At 35.2% G+C, this 18,881-nt stretch overlaps 1 protein-coding gene across 1 annotated transcript in view; it reads right to left on the bottom strand.

Annotated features, from left to right (window-relative positions):
• The window catches only part of vps35 (VPS35 retromer complex component), an 89,704-nt gene that overhangs the window by 27,686 nt on the left and 43,137 nt on the right, over positions 1-18,881 (bottom strand). Inside the window, exons 6-8 of the mRNA XM_039763140.1 lie at positions 16,492-16,705; positions 14,863-14,946; positions 2,893-3,002 (exon numbers count right to left, since the gene is read on the bottom strand). Coding sequence (XP_039619074.1) covers positions 2,893-3,002; positions 14,863-14,946; positions 16,492-16,705 — 408 coding nt within the window. The remainder of the gene's footprint in view (positions 1-2,892; positions 3,003-14,862; positions 14,947-16,491; positions 16,706-18,881) is intronic.

Genomic DNA, 18,881 nt, shown 5'->3' with positions numbered 1-18,881 from the left:
ATGCAAAAGAATAAGAAATCAGGAAGGGGCAAATAGTTTTCACACCACTGTATATACATATATATATATATATATATATACACACACATTTATATATATATACCCGCGTATCGCACTAGAGAAGTAGAAGTTATGAAAAAGAAAAGGGAACATTTTAAAAATAACGTAACATGATTGTCAATATACAGTAATTGTTTTGTGAGTGTTATTGAATGTTGCGGTCATCAAGGATTTGATTATCATTATTTCTTTCAATCAGGTTCGTATTTGTAGGATGTGCTGTGTTCAAGTTACATTCCGTGTTTGTCAATCGTTGTAAAGATGACAGGTTTCATTCATCGATTCGTTTCTTACTGCATCAATAAACAGCTCGTCTTCTTCTTTATCCGAGACCTGACACACTGCATGCACGGTTTTTTTACACTGTCTTCCTTTAGCGGGACATTGACTTTTTCCACCGTGTGCTTTGTTTTGGATTTATGAATATGCTTGTATGTATGAGACGCTTCATATTTTTTGCTGCCTTTTCAATTGTGTAATTCGGTTTTGTTCAGCGCTCTTTGGAACTGTTGCTTTTTATCTGTGCACTGCGTCCAGTTCACGTGAGCCGCTCGGTGTACATGCATCGAAGGTTCCCAGCTGTGCTGGTGCCATCTCGTGCTATGTCCATGGCTGTATTTAATGTTACCTTAGTCCTGGCACTTAAAACTTTCTCTCGCAGTTTCGCTGAGTTTGTACCAAACACCACCCTGACCATCTCATCTTCCTCTGCATAAGCACAGTCCTTAACCCGTGAATATTTAGTGGGAGTTTGCTATTGGATTGCCGCGGACGGACGGCCTTATATGGGCAGGCACTAAATTACAAACGCCAGCCTGTCTATGAACTTAATTTAAAGTGTAGGTTTACATCGTGCTTGGTTTCCGAAGTAGCAGAACTCATGAATATGGTTGTATATGTCACTCGCTCGCTTCTTATTGTTTCGCTGCCTTCTCAATTATATAATGCATGTTTTCTTCAGCGCTTTTTTGAGGTCTTCCTGGTTTTCTATGTACTGCGTGATTACGTGGGAGGCGTGATGATGTCACACGAAACTCCCACGGCGTTGAAGCTCATCTACATTACAGTAAATGGAGAAAAACTGCTTCCAGTTATGACCATTACGCGTAGAATTTCGATATAAAACCTGCCCAACTTTTGTAAGGAAGCTGTAAGGAATGAACCTGCCAAATTTCAGCCTTCCTTCCACACGGGAAGTTGGAGAATTAGTGATGAGTCAGTGAGTGAGTGAGTGAGTGAGTGAGGGCTTTGCCTTTTATTAGTATAGATGCATCTCCATTATGCATGAAAACATTAAATTAGAATTTTTTATGGCATCACTGCAGACTACACAGGCTAAGTATATAATTACATGTTTTCAGTGGAGTATTAAGCAGGCCGAGAAAATTAATGGATAGATTTTGCAGTCCCATTGAAACTTTTTCACAAATACCATACATAAAATTGGTGTGCTATCATAATACATTAACTGGTATCTCAAAGAACAAGATAAATATAATTTTTAGAAGACTACATTGGTTGACTGTTTATATAAAAAAAAAAACCCTCTCCATTTACCAGTCAACAGGGAAATAAGATGTTCTGTTTCACATTTTACATAAAACGGATTGGTAACGTGTTACAGTAGAGGTTCCAAAATTCAATCCTGAGGACCCACTGTGACTGCGGGTTTTTGCTCAAAGCAAATTCGCAATCAGTGAGAATTTATAACAGATTATACTTTTTTTACTAGTCCTTTTTATTTCTGCATCCAGAAAAGCACAGCAATGTGATTTTTACATTTATAAACCATTTAGAAATATTAGTTTTCTTTCTAGTTTTAAATGCCTCTCTCTCTGTCATTTTCCTGTTGTTTTGCCCTTTTCCTGTGTAATTTACTCCCTTCATTGTATCCTAATAATGACAATTAAAAACAAGCAGAGGAAACACCCAGACAAGCAACACAGAATGATAGAAGGCTGCAACTACTTCAGTGCTGGACAAACTAATTAATAAATAATGGATTAGATAAGCAGAACACCTGGAAAAACTAAAATGAAAAGCTGAAAAAGCTGAAAATATTATTTAAAAAAAAAAAATTGTTTGGTAAATTTTTATTAGCAGTTTAGCATATGGGGTTAATGTGGGTTTTTTCCTATATCTGTATTGCCCCTAAAACAAAGAAATTGGCAAGTAACAGCTCACTTATTTAGGCCGAGTCAAATTAAGAAAACAGAAGTTGGCTGGAACAAAAACCTCCAGCCACAGTGGGTCCCCAGGACTGAGTTTGGGAATCACTGAACTACACTAATGATTAATCCATTAACAGTTTATCTTCATAATCCTTTCAAACTAGTCATGATTATTTTGCAAGACTGCAGCTTAACGTTTTTTTTTTTTTTATTAATCTTTATCAGAGTCTAACCAATTTGAGATTTTTGCCTTGATACCAATTTTAGTAAGAAATGGGTTTATGATTTCCAATAACTGGTATTCATGACGGATAAAAATCCTTTCTCCCTTGAGACACCACTAACTACTATTGAAAAAGCTTCTGATAACTGAAACAAGACAAGACTGTATTTTAACCTTAGAGGTGGAAATTATATCAGAACAGTTCATGCTTTCAATTGTCACACTTAACAAAACATGAAATCAGAACTGCAAAATGTGCGACTTAATTAAAAAAAAAAAAAAAAAGGATTAGGAACTATTAAAACCGAACATTTTACAAAAGCATACCATTTACTTAGACTACAGCTATAAGTTACAAGGTCTTTATAGATTTTTTTTGACAACAAATTTCATGTTAAGTCTCCTATCATTTTTACTTCTTATTAGAAAAACCCTTACCGGTCTATCAGAGCTATTATGATGTTTTTGACATTCACATGCTGGTGGAGCTCTGCACAGGCACGAAGGAATGGATTGAGCGTCTGAAGATGAAACTCATCTGGAAAGACCTTTAATAATAATAATAATAATAAAAAAAGATAAATTCTACAGATACCACAACAATGAAATACTTAAAAGTTAAAGTGTATTTTAATTTTTAACACAGTTTATTTAAAAAAAAATGCAAATTTCATTATATTGTATGCTTGGCATTATTGATCCAAACTCTTTTCATGCAAAAGGTGCTAATTCAAATTTAACACACACAAAAAAGAATATTCAAAAACAGTTCTGAACAGAACTTAAAGCCTCTTTCACACAGCAGACAATTCATATGCTCTAGTAAACAGAAACTTTATCCATTTTGTGCAGCAAACACTGCACGATGACCACTCAGAACAAAAGGAAACACATGCAAAGATGCCCAAATTACTTAAACTAATATAATTTAATTAGCAAAAAGAAAGGTCCAGTGCACATACATGATAGACTGACACACATTTGCTTAATACAAGCAAATTTTTACTATATCATGTAAACATTTATTGTAGATTTTAAATGAACACAGAAAAGCAGATACGGTTTCTTATTTATTTTTGACTTAGATGTTGTATGTTGCATCAAGTAAATAAAGCTAAAAAAAAAAGTGTGTGTGTTTTCATGTTACGCAGTAAAGCAACAAAATGTTAATTTTTATAGAGGGCGATTCTTTTCTCTACCCACTGTATATGGAAATATATATTATATAGTACAATAAAAAGCACACTGTTCCAATTTTTAAGTTGACTAGGACTAATGGCATAGGCCAGATATTGTCTGTCTTTCTTCTTGGTTGTACCACTCCAAGGAACTGAAATGTTTTGAATTACCATCATTTTTATTTTGGTACTTTGGGCTGGCTAGGGGAATAGGGGCTAATGAGGTATTACAGATAGGTTTTTGTCCATGGGTATGTCTGAATTTTTCTTATGTACATTTTCATTTTTTTATATTCTTTTTTTAAATTTATGAACCAACGTGTCCAAACTTGTACATTTACAAAAAAATGTACAGTTGAGTGTTTTAATTTCATGATTTAATTTTCAAGGCAGAGAGGGTGGATTTTCCTCCAAGGCAACAACAAATGGGAGGAACTTTACTTGCTTTAGGGGTTTTCAGCATAGGGTTTATATACAATGAGATGATAATCGTGGACTTCCTGATTTCTCTTACCATGTACACATACCTGTACATACAAAATGTATTTACTTATAGTTTATCAACTGAAAACTAAAAACTGCTGGAAACCAATGCTACAAATTCAGACATTAAACATTTTAAATAATGGCATTTCAATTTGAATTAGTGAATTCCAAACAAATTCAGTTTTTAGACAAACTCTATAAACCTGCTTATATAAACAGACACTTATCACTTGGTCAAGTTTTTGACATTTGCTGTTATGAGATCAACATCAGTGTATGGAGGAAACATTAGCTGGCTGACAATACTTATGGAAAAGTTATATTTAATGAACAAATCAAAACAACTCAATTTCAAATGTCACCAACTCCATACTTTAAATTTCCCTGCCCTTAAAATTTGTAAATTATAAATTATAATGAAATCAATCTTGTCAATAACAGAATTAAAATTTCAATACACCTGTAAAACAACCTTTGCTCTGTTGTTTTCAAGCAGCTTCACTATCTGATCTGACCTTGCTATTACTTATGACTGTGGACTACTCCAGAATTTGCTACTGAATTAGACGGCAATAGTTAAATTGTTACTGAAGACTTAATCCCCTTCACTTTCATACCATCCAAATAAGTGTGGTTTGACCATATTTGGCACATTTTGGTTATTACAGTAATGAATATCAGTATGACTTTAAAAAACAAACAAATATAGCATTAGCCAATTTGATTTGAGCAATTTAGTATTCTGCTTTAGCAGTCATGTTAAATGCGTGTCTCTGAGAATATGCACTTCTATGAACACATTACATGTTGATCCAAACTGGATAAGTTGGTTATTAAAAAGGATGGGTGAACAACAAACTGCAACTATGTTCATTATTGTGAAGCCAGCATGTATTCATCAGGTCTATAGCTATACTTCAAATAGATTAATCAGGCTATCATTTCAACTCCCTTAATCAAATATATACGACCCTACAAGATCAAATAGTTGCTTTACAACAGTTTATTAAATCACATCATCATAGTCTGAAAGGAACAAGGAGGAGCAGGATGAGCACTGCCAGAGCCCTACAAAATGACTTCCAGCAGGCCACTGGTATGAATGTCTCTGAACAAACAATCAGGAACAGACTTCATGAGGGTGGCCGGAGGACCAGATGTCCTCTAGTGGGCCCTGTATTCACTGCCCAGCACACCATGGAGCTCGAGTGGCATTTGCCATAGAATACCAGAACTGGTAGGTCCACCACTGGCACCCTTTGCTTTTCACAGTTGAGAGCAGGTTCACCCTGAACACATATGACAGACGGGTCTGGAGAAGCTGTGGAGAATGTTATGTTGCCCGTAACATCGTTCAGCATGACCAGTTTGGTGATGGGTCAGTGAAGGTCTGGAGAGAAATATCCATAAAAGGGACACACAGACCTCTACAGGCTAGACAACAGGACCTTGACTACCATTAGGTATCAGGATGAAAACCTTGGACCCATTGTCAGACCCTGTGCTGGCGCAGAGGGTCCTGGATTCCTTCTGGTGCACGACAATGCCCAGCTTCATGTGGCGAGAGTATGCAGGCAGTTCCGAAGAATGAAGGAACTGATACCATTGACTGGCCCCCACGCCTGACCTAAATCCAACTGAACACCTCTGGGACATTTAGGTCCATCCAATGCCGCCAGGCTGCACCTCAGACTGTCCAGGAGCTCAGTGATGCCCTGGTCCGGATCTGGGATGAGATCCCCTCAGGACACAATCTGTCGTCTCATTAGGAGCATGCCCCGACATTGTCAGACATGCATACAAGTACGTGGGGGCCATACAAACTATTGAGTACGATTTGGAATTGCTGCAATGAAAGTTTGGCAAAGTGGACTAGCCTGCGCATCAATTTTTCACTTTGATTTTCGGGATGTCTTTGAATTCAGCCTTCTGTAGATTGACAATTTTCATTTCCATCAAACTATGTGGGATCCTTTCGTTCCTAACACATTGCCCAGTCCATATCAGTATATGTATCCAGCAGGATTTTTCCCCCTCATTGAAACCGGATGTGTATAGCTAAATAAATAAACTCTTTCTATAATTCTAAAACTTACACACATCTTCAGTTGCTCACTTGTAGCAGTCACATTAATTAGTCTCGAAATTGTGTTCCGACTATCCTCAGACAAAAAGGAAGCATTTTAAAATGAGGACCTAGAGCTGATGCTTGTGGACAGTGGCATTGAATGAATAGGACATTAGAAAAAGAATGGGCCATTGTGACTAATAATGCCAATATTATGAATCTACTTCAAGCCAGCTGCTTCGAGCACATGCTCACTTTTGTATCACAAGCTGTTCTGAAAATTCCAACAATTGCCAGGTGAAGCACGTTACAAATGTTTTCCACCGTAGCAGTACAGCTTTAAGTCACATGCTTAAAGAGAAGCAACAACCTTAATTGGACTTGACAAAACACAAAATTGTGATTGATGCAGTCATGCAATGGAACAGTACATTGGAAATGATAGGAAGGTTTTTGGAACAGCAGTAGGTTATCTTAACAGCTCTGTTACTCCCGTTGTGACTGTTATGCAGTGTGCCCATCTGAAACACATCCACCACAGGTATCCAGTAGTTTTTAATGTGCGATTGTCATGTAGAAATCTGCTGCCCTGGATGTTAAGTTATTGCAAGTTAGAGCTACTCTCTCCACTGGCCTGAAAGATGTGGTGATTCTTTACTTAAAACCTTCTTAAAGCCTCAGTAAAATAAATTCACTCAATTGCGTTCTGGTTTGTATAGCATACCGCAGTTCAAAAACCTGTATCATTTGTCAAAACCCCTTGTTTTCAAATGTGTAGGGTCTCTTATCTTTACAGATAAAAACTGCTAGGATTCTGTTATTTTTTGGACATAAGGTGAATTTAATTGAAAACTTGGAGCTACTTGCCATCTCCAGTGAAGATTATTTAATATCTACTCATTTGGATGTCAACTAAAATTACATTTATGGGTGACGTCGGGATAAGTGATTTTTTTACAATTTTGTTACAACAATAATTAACGTCTGATCACAGTATACACATGGCCTTGCTTTTTTCCAATTGTTCTTCACCTATGCACCGCTTGCATCTGTAGCAAGTCCACATATCTGATTTAAGAGTCCAAGACACCGATTTCAGTTAGAACAAAATTATAAAGTATAGCAGAATACCCGCGCTTCGCAGCGGAGAAGTAGTGTGTTAAAGAAGTTATGAAAAAGAAAAGCAAACATTTTAAAAATAACGTAAGATGATTGTTAATGTAATTGTTTTGTCATTGTCATGAGTGTTGCTGGCATATATATATATATATATATATATACACATACATACATACATACATACATACATACATATATATATATACACACATATATATACATACATACATATATATATATACATACATATATATACATACATACATACACATATATATATATATATATATATATATATATATATATATATATATATATATATATATATATATATATATATATATATATACATATATATATATACATATATATATACATACATATACACATATATACACACATATACATATATATACACATATATACATATATATATACATATATATACATACATATATATATATATATATATATATATATATACACACACACATATATACATATACACACATACATATATACATATATACACATACTGTATATAAACACACACACATATATACATACTGTATATACAACATATACATATCTACATATATACTGTATATACACATATATATACAAATCTACATGTATATCTACATATATATATATTAGGGGTGGGACTTGATTAAAAAATTAATCCAATTAATTAGAGGCTGTGTAAGAATTAATCTTGATTAATCGTATGTAATCAAGACACGTAAATTTGCCCCAAATCGCAAATGTTTTTTTTTTTTTAATTTAAAATGGTTTTAGTGGGCAACAGAATCAAATAATAGACATGGACATGAATATTGTAAACTAAAGCTGTTTTAATTTCTGAAAAAAAAGCTTTTAAACTGCATTTGAATTCAAAACAGAAACAAAAATATCATCCCTGGTTAAAATTGGGCAGACTTAAAAATAAAGTGGTAGTTTAAGTACTTTAAGTACATTTTCAGAATAGTATTGTCTTTAAATAATAATAACCAAAATTTCAACATAAAGTGCAGTTTTCTTCTTAAAAAAATAAGTCAGAAACATAAAAGGTAATTTGACCAGCTTACTCTTTAAACTCTGAGTAACATTAGCCAAAATTATTTTGTACATTAGACTAAAACAGTGTGATCATTGAACATTTTGTAATTAGATGTAATTAGAATTACTAACGGTCACGGAAGTCCAATGATCCCCAGTAAGAGCCACAAAGTCCGCTTTCTGTAATGCATCTAATTTTGCTTGCTTTTCAGTGTGCACAAAACCATGCTTTTATCAAGGCTTTGCTCGGGTAGTCGAAATGATCAGTCGTAGGGAGCGCTTTATTCCGACTCTAACATTTTTGTAGCTGTGATGTGTGCATCAGTGTAATGGATGTACCAGGAAATCATGCATTGACAAAAGTTCCCGTTTGCTTGGAATTGAAAGTGTGATTAAATGCGTTATTTTTTTAATGCGTTATGGAGTACATGCATGGAAGCTTCTCAGCTGTGCTTGTGCTAATAAAGGAAACATTTTAAAATAACGTAACATGATTCTGGGTTAACAGAATATTTTTTCATACGTCCAAAACCAAGGAGATGCGAAGGTAAAATGAATCGGGTAGCGCGCGTACATACTCAGTGCATCCCTCTCTGGAATCGAACCTCGAATTTCAGCATTAGAGACGAAGACTCTACAACTGCGCCACAGCGTGTGGCTTGTCTATGCGAGAGTATGTACTGTAGATCGGGTATATATATATATATATATACACACATATATATATATATATATATATATATATATATATATACACACACACATTTATATATATATACCCGCGTATCGCACTGGAGAAGTAGAAGTTATGAAAAAGAAAAGGGAACATTTTAAAAATAACTTAACATGATTGTCAATATACAGTAATTGTTTTGTGAGTGTTATTGAATGTTGCTGTCATCAAGGATTTGATTATCATTATTTGTTTCAATCAGGGTCGTATTTGTACGATGTGTTGTGTTCAAGTTACATTCCGTGTTTGTCAATCGTTGTAAAGGTAAGAGGTTTCATTCATCGATTAGTTTCTTACTGCATCAATAAACTGCTCGTCTTCCTCTTTATCTGAGATGTGACAAACTGCATGCACGGGTTTTTTTTACACTGTCTTCCTTTAGCGGGACATTCACTTTTTCCACCGTGTGCTTTGTTTCCGCAGTAGCGCACTTATGAATATGATTGTATGTATCAGACGCGTCATATTTTTCTGCTGCCTTCTCAATTGTGTAATTCGGTTTTTGTTCAGCACTCTTTGGAACTGTTGCTTTTTGTCTGTGCACTGAGTCAGTTCACATGAGCCGCTTGGTGTTCTTGCATCGAAGGTTCCCAGCTGTGCTGGTGCCATCTCGTGTAATGTCAGCTAAGACCTGGCACTTAAAAGTTTCTCTCGCAGTTTCAATGAGTCTGTGCCAAACACCACCCTGACCATTTCATCTTCCTCTGCATAAGCACAGTCCTTCACACGTGAATATTTACCGGCAGTGTTTGTATTGGATTGCCGCTGATGGACGGCCTTATATGGGCAGGCACTAAATTACAAACGCTAGTGGCAGCCTGTCTATGAACTTAATTTAATATAAACACGGTTCACGCCATGCTTTGTTTCCACAGTAACTGTACTTATGAATATGCTTGTATGCATCATTTGCTTCATAATGTTTTTCTGCCTTCTCAGTTGTGAAATGGCATTTTGTGCTCATCGCTGTTTGGAGTTCTTCCTTGTTCTCTACGTACTTACGTAGGAGGCGTGATGATGTCACACGAAACTCCGCCCCCCACGGCCATCTCTAACTCAACTCCATTACATTATATGTAGAAAAATAGGTTCCAGTTATGACCCTTACGCGTAGAATTTCGAAATGAAACCTGCCCAACTTTTGTAAGTAAGCTGTAAGGAATAAGCCTGCCAAATTTCAGCCTTCTACCTACACGGGAAGTTGGAGAATTAGTGATGAGTCAGTGAGTGAGTGAGTGAGTGAGTGAGTGAGTGAGGGCTTTGCCTTTTATTGGTATAGATTTACAGGCACATTAGCACCATCTACTGGATCAGACGGCAAAAACGATAAGCAAAAATATACATATGGGAATTGAGCACAATAGAGATTCACAAGATTGATCTTGAGACTTTAAGAATCGATATTGAACCGTTACCATGAAAAATAACGATTAATCGGAAAATATATATTTTTACCCAGGCCTTGCTGTCAGTACTGCTTTACAGAAAGGGTTTTCAACCGCTGAGGCATACTGTAGCTAGAGCACCTTTCAAAGCAGAGGGGGCAGGAAGATGAGACAGAATTATCAGACATTTAAGCTCAAAAAATATAAGTAACATGAAAAAGAATAAACCAACTGCAATGATTATGACGTTTCTGTCAATTTATTAGTCACTTGTGAGAGTATCTGTAGAAATCTGGCCGTTAGTCCTGACTAAGCAAGCTCGCTGCCATCTGTTGTGTTGGTAAATACAAGAACAGCAGATCTGACACTTCACATTACATTTTTAAGCTTGTGATTTTCGCATAAACACAAAAAAATTAAGCAAAAAAATATAAAACTGTTAAAATGTTGCAAAACCAGTGAAGATGGGTGTTTTTGTGAAGATGTCCTCAACTGCAGATTTACACTAAGAATAGATATAGCCTCCACTGAGCCCTGATCTCAAATTGAGGACATCTGAGACCATCCAGACAAATGGAAGCAAGCAAGACAACCAAAGTCAGCAGAAGAACTGTGGCATGTTTTCCAAGTTGTTTGAAAAAAAGAACTACAATTTGCTCATAAAGCTGCATGACAGTGAATTTAGGAGAACTGAGGGTTTTAATAAAAAAAAGGCCTTCAATGTACATTGTTTTTTTTACATATGCCTATGACTTTTACACAATACTGTATATATTTATATACAAATATACAGTATTCACACACTAATGCACCATTTTCTCCCACATGAAACAAATGATTTCATTAAAAATTGGCAAAAAAACCCACACACTACATTCTATTCACTGCACTTTAAATAGTTGGATCTATAACTTGCTAAATTGAACATTAAAACCATATCAAACTGTGAGGTACAGTAAAAATTTACTGGAAGTGGAATTTATTTCCATTAAACTCATACATAATCCAAGGAAATTACCTTTGCCTGCATATATCCAAAAAATACACTCTGAAACACTAGTTTTGCTAGCATATGCTTTGTACAAGTTTCAACTTTAATCAGTTCCCTGGTGATGCAGGCTCCAATATCAAGAGTGGCTGTTTTTCTATTATTTGGCACTCCTTTCATAGCACATTTTACATTTCCATATAACACGAAATGCTAGTGTGGTTTGTGTATTTGACAGGGGAGGGAAAGAGCCAAAATGTCAATCATGCCAAAGCAATAATTTACATATACATGATAGTGGAGAAATTTAAAGAGCAACATCTACCAAAACACATTTCCATTTCAAATTGCCTATTTTCAAAAGGTAATACAAGACTGTAATACCTTGGGGGTGATGGGCTTTAATCTGATGAAATTTAAAAAACAAGGTGGGCAGGATGCATTCCACCTAGTTCAGTATATTCTTGTTATATACTTCAAAATCTATTGCAAAGGAATATTTATTGGAGAAATATTTCATCAACCTAACAAAAACAAATATTTTATTGTTCTACATGTATTCTTTTAACATCAGAGAGGAAATTGAAAAACAACAAGGAACAAAATTTTAAAAGAACTGCATGGCTATCTCTGTACTGCTGAACCCCACACAAGAGCACTTGTTTTAGAGAAAATAACCAGTAATTACTGTACAATTGGTACCAGTACATTGTTCGGTAACTATAACAACTACAAGGAGCAACCAAGGTAGCCTAAAAGAAGGAGAGAAAAGATCAAGGATCAAAGAACTCTCAAAGCATATTTTAGTTTGCTCCTCTTAACTAAAAGTGGACAGTCCACTCACTAACTTGAGCTTTTTTAATCAATTCTTTCTTAATTTGACCCAAATCTTAAATTTTGTTATTTACGTACATGTTCAAGACAAAAGAAAGTATTTGACTATAGCTCTGCAAAAGCAAGAATACATATTTTGGATGAAAAGTTTGATACACTAGGAAAACACACAAAAGAGAAGATCTTTTTATTACAAAACACTTTAACCTTGGGGGGAAAAAAAAAAAATCAAACAGCTCAATGAGAAAAGCATATTGTACAGATACTGTATATTGTAAGTACTACCACTTGAATATAAAATAATTTAATATAAAGTGATACCATTCCACATTAACTTTCAAATTAAAGTGTAAAGATATAAAATTACTGGATATAAAATAAAATATTCAAGCCATCTACAAAGGCATTACAAAATAAGACATAAAAATACAATTTTATATAAATGTGATTAGTCAAGTCAATAACTTTAAAAATTGTTTTTGAATATTTTACATAACAGGCAAAATCTATGAAAATACAGATAAATTCTTTGTATAAACATTTACATTATTTCAAACGCTGCTTTAAGTTTTATAAAAACTTGCTTAAAATTAAAATTGGTGATGCTTTTAATCTCTAAAAAACTGAAAAAGTACAGCACTGAAGGTGGACAATTACTTAGACGATCATAATTAAAGTTAATCCCCTCAAAGCTTGCGGTTTTCACATTTTGAACATCGTATCTACCTAGATCATCACTTTTGTTTTTGTGTGTATTGTTACCCATTCTTTACCTAGTACTTGGTAAATTGGTAATTGGCAGTACTTGTTTGACTTTTACATGGCAAAAGTTAAATGTTAGTAGTTATGTGTTAATGCCAAAGTAGAATATACCTGTAGGTCTCAAAAGCACCAGAAAACTGAAGACTTAAACCAGTACCTACAAACTTGCTTTCTCCATGTTGACATGGGTTTCATCCAGATGCTACAGTTTCCTTCCATTTTCCAAAGACATGCAGGTAATGCTAAATTTACCATAGTGTGCTTGCGTGCAAGCCTGCGATTGACTGCCACCCAGCCCAGAAATTGTTCCTGCCTTGTACTAAATGATTGCTAGGAATGCTGCCAACTTTTCAGTGACCCTGCTCTGGATAAGAGGATATTAGACAGTTGGATAAGGTGGATCGGGATAGGCTGAGAACTGGTTTCAAATTAGAACTGGTTCCAAATTTACAAGCACTGGGAAAAAGATGAATTGTGGTTCCAATTATCAATTCATACAAATGTATTTTCTACCTGCTATAGGAGTCTAACAAGCATCCTTGATGTAGACACACACTTCTACCCCTGAACCTGCATTGCAACAACGGTGTAGCCTACATCATGTGTCAATGGCATATCCATTTGTTTTGCACAGCACATGGGCTGTAAACTATGGCCCTCAGCAAACATTCAAAAGTATGGCTATATTTCATTAGAGAAAATAGTGACAATGTAAAATGCAGAAATTGTGACAAGATATTTTCTATTAAGAGAAGGCTGTACAATAAGCTTGTTGAAACATTTACAGTAAAGCATTAACTCAAAAGAATTAACAGTCTTCAATGAACTGTGGTCAGACGGCCCCGGTGCCTCAGCTACTGCTAGCACAGTGCACTCCGATAACATTAACACATAACTAGTAAGCCATGCCAGTCAAACCTCAGCGGAGTCCTAGACCAAGGACAATTCTTTGAATATGCCATGGCATTCAAGGAAATGATTAACTTGTATTAAAGGGCCCAAAGTGTGCCCAAAAAAAAATCCCACAGCAGAAACACCACAATCACCAGCCTGGACTGCTGACACAAGGCAGGCTGGGTGGATGGAGACATGCAGTAGGTGCCAAATTCTGTACTTCAGCAGAAACTGAGATCCATCAGACCAAGCTACATTTTTCAAGTCTTCAACTGTCCAGTTTGGGTGAGTCAGGGCAAACTGTAGCCTCAGCTTTCTATATCTGGCTGACAGGAGTAGAAACCCACCTCAAGGTTCAACATGCTGTTCATTCCAAGATGCGTTTTTACTTATAACGGTTGTGTAAAAAGGTTGTGTGTTACTGTAGCATTGCTGTCAGCTTGAACCAGTCTACCCATTCTCATCAACAAGGTGTTTCTGTCTACAGAAGTGCCACTCACTGGATGTTTTTTGTTTTCACACCAATCTGCCCAAACTCTAGTGACGTTTCTGCACAAAAATCCCAAGAGATCAGTAGATACAGAAATACTCAAACCAATCTGTTTGCAACCAACAATCATGCCAGTGTCAAAATCACCAAGATCACATTTTCTTGCAATTCTAGAGTTTGATGTGAACATTAACTAAAGTGACTGAATTGTATCTGCAAGTTTTTATGCCTTGTACTGCTACAACATAATTGACTGATTAGGTTACTGCGTGGATAAGGAGATACACAACGTGTTTCTAATAATTTCCTCCATGAGTAGATAAGTTTGACTTCAGATATAAATCGATGAGAAAAAGAAAAAAATAAATAAATAAAAATACCACAATACTAATAAATTCTTAAAAGCATTTACCTGGATAATACATTCCATAAGGTACTCCTGAGCCAGAGCATCTCTGCAGTTTACAACTTGCTCTAAAATTCCAGGCAGGACAATCTAAAAGTAAAAGCAGAGAGAACAAGCTTTTAGAAAGGATTAATTTGCAAAGGTGCCCTCTGGTTCTTTGTAACAATGAATCCTCGAAGTTTAACACATTTGAACAATTACTGCCTTCCTAACATTTGTGTACATTGTCTTTGAATAATGTACTCCTGCACAATTATCCATGAAACATTTGAGAATATTGCAAATGAAAGTTCCTCTTTTAAAAAACTACTACTATGCTGATTTTTATTAATCATTTGCATTCATATTTAAAGAAAACTTGAAAACATTTAGTTTTGCTTAGAATGTAAAAAGAAAATTAAAAAATGCAAGTTTAAGCAAATTGTATAAAATTTCCTTTATAAAAACCAGTAAAACTCAAGAAGTGAAGAAGTTTCACTTTAAACACCACATAACAATGCATTCCAACTACGTTTAAAAACAAAAAAAAAAACTGATGTGTCTTACATTTCTGTTTAGTTTATCATGTTATTTGATGACTGACCATGTAAAAGTTTAAAAATATTAAGTTTAATGACAAGGAGGATTCAAATGTATTATGCATGAAAAAGTGATTGAAAGCTAAACAGAAAACAAAGCAAGCTACAAATATATTCACCACACTGTCTTCACAAAGAGTAACATTTTGTTTACTAATAAATGCAATGAAATAATCAAGCAAATAAGATATTAAGGTGGATTTTGTGGCGAGTTGTAGCAGGAATATGAAGATCCTGAATTCACAGAGATTGAAGGCCGTCAAATTACAGCTTTTTAACAAGAACCACATTACAAGGCATTCTGGTTGCAGATGTCATTGTAACAAGCTTACAAGACTAAGTGCAAGCCTAACCGTATTTATCCAAGGAAATATTCTAATAAACTGCACCAGAACACATCTTTAGACATAGGTGTATATTAAAACTTCAGTAAAACAAACAATCACATTAGTGCCAGGAGAACATAGTCAAAGTGTATATTACATATCTAGGCTTTTAAAAATAACACTTTATATGAACTACTTTAAAATGAACCCATACTTAAAAAAAGTAGATTTGCTTGAATATACTGCATGCTACATAATAACAAAAGACAATTGAAATTAATATTAAGTTCAAAATTGTGCTACATTCTGAACATTCCGAATTCTACGAATTAAAGGAACCAACCAGAAAGTCAGTAACCAGAGTCTTGGATTTGAATTAAATTAAAATGTGTCTACTTAAATATACCGTAAGAAGAAAAGCAATAATGCAATTTCTGTTATAATCTACCAAAATTGTCTAACTGGCTAAAAGAGAAGAGTGCTTTATTTGCCTTAGACAGATAGCATGAAAGAAAACCTGTCTTATAAATGATAGTGATCACTAACTTCTTTAACCTCAACACTATTTAACCAAAAATAAGATCTGGGTCTAAGAAATAGGCATCAGCAAAAAACTGTTCCATGATGTATTAATATACCATTTGTACTACTTTACAGAGTAGACAATACAAGTTGTAGGCATTTGTTAAAACTAAATGAATATGTTAAACAAGTACCACATTACCACCCACCTGCTTGTATTTATCAACATTTACTCCCTCCAGTTGACTTAGGCGAACAAGGTTGGTCCCAACTAAAATTCTCAATTCTTGTCTTTCTCTTTCTCGCTTTTCCCGGTCTCTGCTATGACCCTGATGCTGCATTCGAACCCAGAGCTTGTTCATTTCTGCGAAGTTCAGGAGGACAAAGTCCATTGAGTCATTAATATCTCCAGTGGTTTCCTCTCTGTCAATGGGGAGGAAAAATATTAAAGTGCATAGCAATTTTATTTTTGAAAGCTAATAATAAAACATAGCACTTACAATGCAGCAAAAGGAGTAGCAATGGACAAAAATATCACACTGCAAATAGGGAATTAAAATTGGAACTGAAATGTTGTTATAATGAGGCAAAAAAGAATTAAGAACTGAAAAAAATTAGTTGTTCAACAGAAATTGTTATAAATTGTATCTTTCAGTCAGAGTTCTGCTTCTGGTCAAAAAAATTAGTTTGGAACTGAAAAATATCACATATATATTATATTAAATATGTGGGAATTACCTAAAAATGTTCTGCTGCTAAGAAATTATCAAAAATATTCTGGGTTAACCAACATCCAAGGCTTACTTTACGCATTCTGTACTACTCTAGCAGTAGAATTAGCAATCAGTCTACGCTTCGCTTTCTAATTTCACTTTTGAGTAGTGGCCTCTTGCACAGCAGCTAAGTGCAGCTGAACTCTAATATTTTATATCTCTCATATGCACAAGTGATCACTGTATGAAGTTTCAGCAAAGAAATTACAGATTTTACAATTCAGATTTACATGCTACATGCTTCAACACAGATGTGGGCTTTAGTTAACAAGTGATTTTCAGTGAAAAACAGCCAGTTTCACATTGCATTATGCAATCTAACTTCACATATCTTGGTATGCATAATTTTAAATCTTTTTACATTGCAAAACATAATGCAATTTTAGATTCATCACATTCAATTTGTGTTAACCAAATGTTTTGTAAGTACGGTGCTGCATTGCTTTAAGCATGTTGAAAGGTTTAAATATTGGCAAAAGTTTTTCACCGTGTATCATAGGAGAGCTGTAAAGATCCAGACTTAGAGGACTACGTTTTCACTTACAATTTGTCAAAATACAAACTTCAAGTCTGCTTTATCACTGAACATCGTCAAAGATTATACATATAATGCAAACAAACATTCTCGTTTATGTGTACGGTGGGACCTCAGTTTGCGAGCATAATTCATTCCGGAAATGTGCTTGTAATCCAAAGCACTCGTATATCAAAGCGAATTTCCCCATAAGAAATAATGGAAACTCATAATTTGTTTCACAAATATTTATATAAAAATGATTAATACAAAATGTAAAGTAAAAATACGTAAAACAAATTAAACTGCACTTTAACTTTGAAAAGAATCGTGGCTGGTGTGAGGGAGACGAGAGAGAGGAGAAAGAGGAGAGTTATTGTGTGGGACGACTTTCACTCTAACGGAATCACTGCAATCTGTTGGCTCACTGGAATTTTTTTCTTTTTTTGCGACTTTAACAAGGAAACCTATCCAATGACAGTTACTTTTACCTGAAGAGAGTCACTACACTTGGACACAAAATAAAAAAAAATGCTTTACGCACTGTAAGGTTTCTAAACTCTTTTGGGCTTTCCCCCCCCCAATGGAACAACACTCGGAAGATCATCCCAAAGCAACTACAAGCTCCCAGTGGTGTAGCAGTTCGCTGTAAAAGTGAATCAGAAAAGATTGCAGTCAAGCTATTAGCGACTGCCGTCAATGGGTGATGCAAGGAACATTACAAATGCAAGAGCACAGTATTACTTAGCCACTAACCTGGTCACGACCCTGCCTGATTGCTGTGTCTCTGTATAAGAGGGTGGTAGATCCCGCTGCAATAAATAACCATGCTGTTCCTGTTTCACGCTGAATAAAGAGGATTTTGCTAAAGTACTGAGACTCAGCCTCGTGTTTTTGGGTTCATGACAGGGACTCGCACGTTACCGCACACACCACACAAGTGGTCATGCTATAGTAAACAGTATACGCTCATACAGATGTTGACTATATGAGTGAGGCACACCCATTAAGAATGAGCATGGGAGACAGTTACCCACAATCCCTACGTGATGCTCGGCAGACAAAGCGTATTCGTACTACTCGTATTGCAAGACCTTGCTCATTTATCAAGTTAAAATTTATTAAAAATTTTAGCTCGTCTTGCAAAATACTTGCAGACCAAGTTACTCTCAATTCAAGTTTTTCTTGTATAATAAAAAATACAGCATTCTATCCAAGCTAAAATTTCTCTCCTGGGACAAATAAAGTACTGTCTACCTGGTATTTGTATTTTGCAACTGAAACAATTGCAAAACAATTTCAACTATTAAAC

The sequence above is a fragment of the Polypterus senegalus genome, chromosome 9 (assembly GCF_016835505.1).
Source record: "Polypterus senegalus isolate Bchr_013 chromosome 9, ASM1683550v1, whole genome shotgun sequence".
NCBI classification, from domain to species: domain Eukaryota; kingdom Metazoa; phylum Chordata; class Cladistia; order Polypteriformes; family Polypteridae; genus Polypterus; species Polypterus senegalus.
Note: the sequence above shows the minus strand (reverse complement) of the source record. Positions and strands in the feature narration are given on the sequence as shown.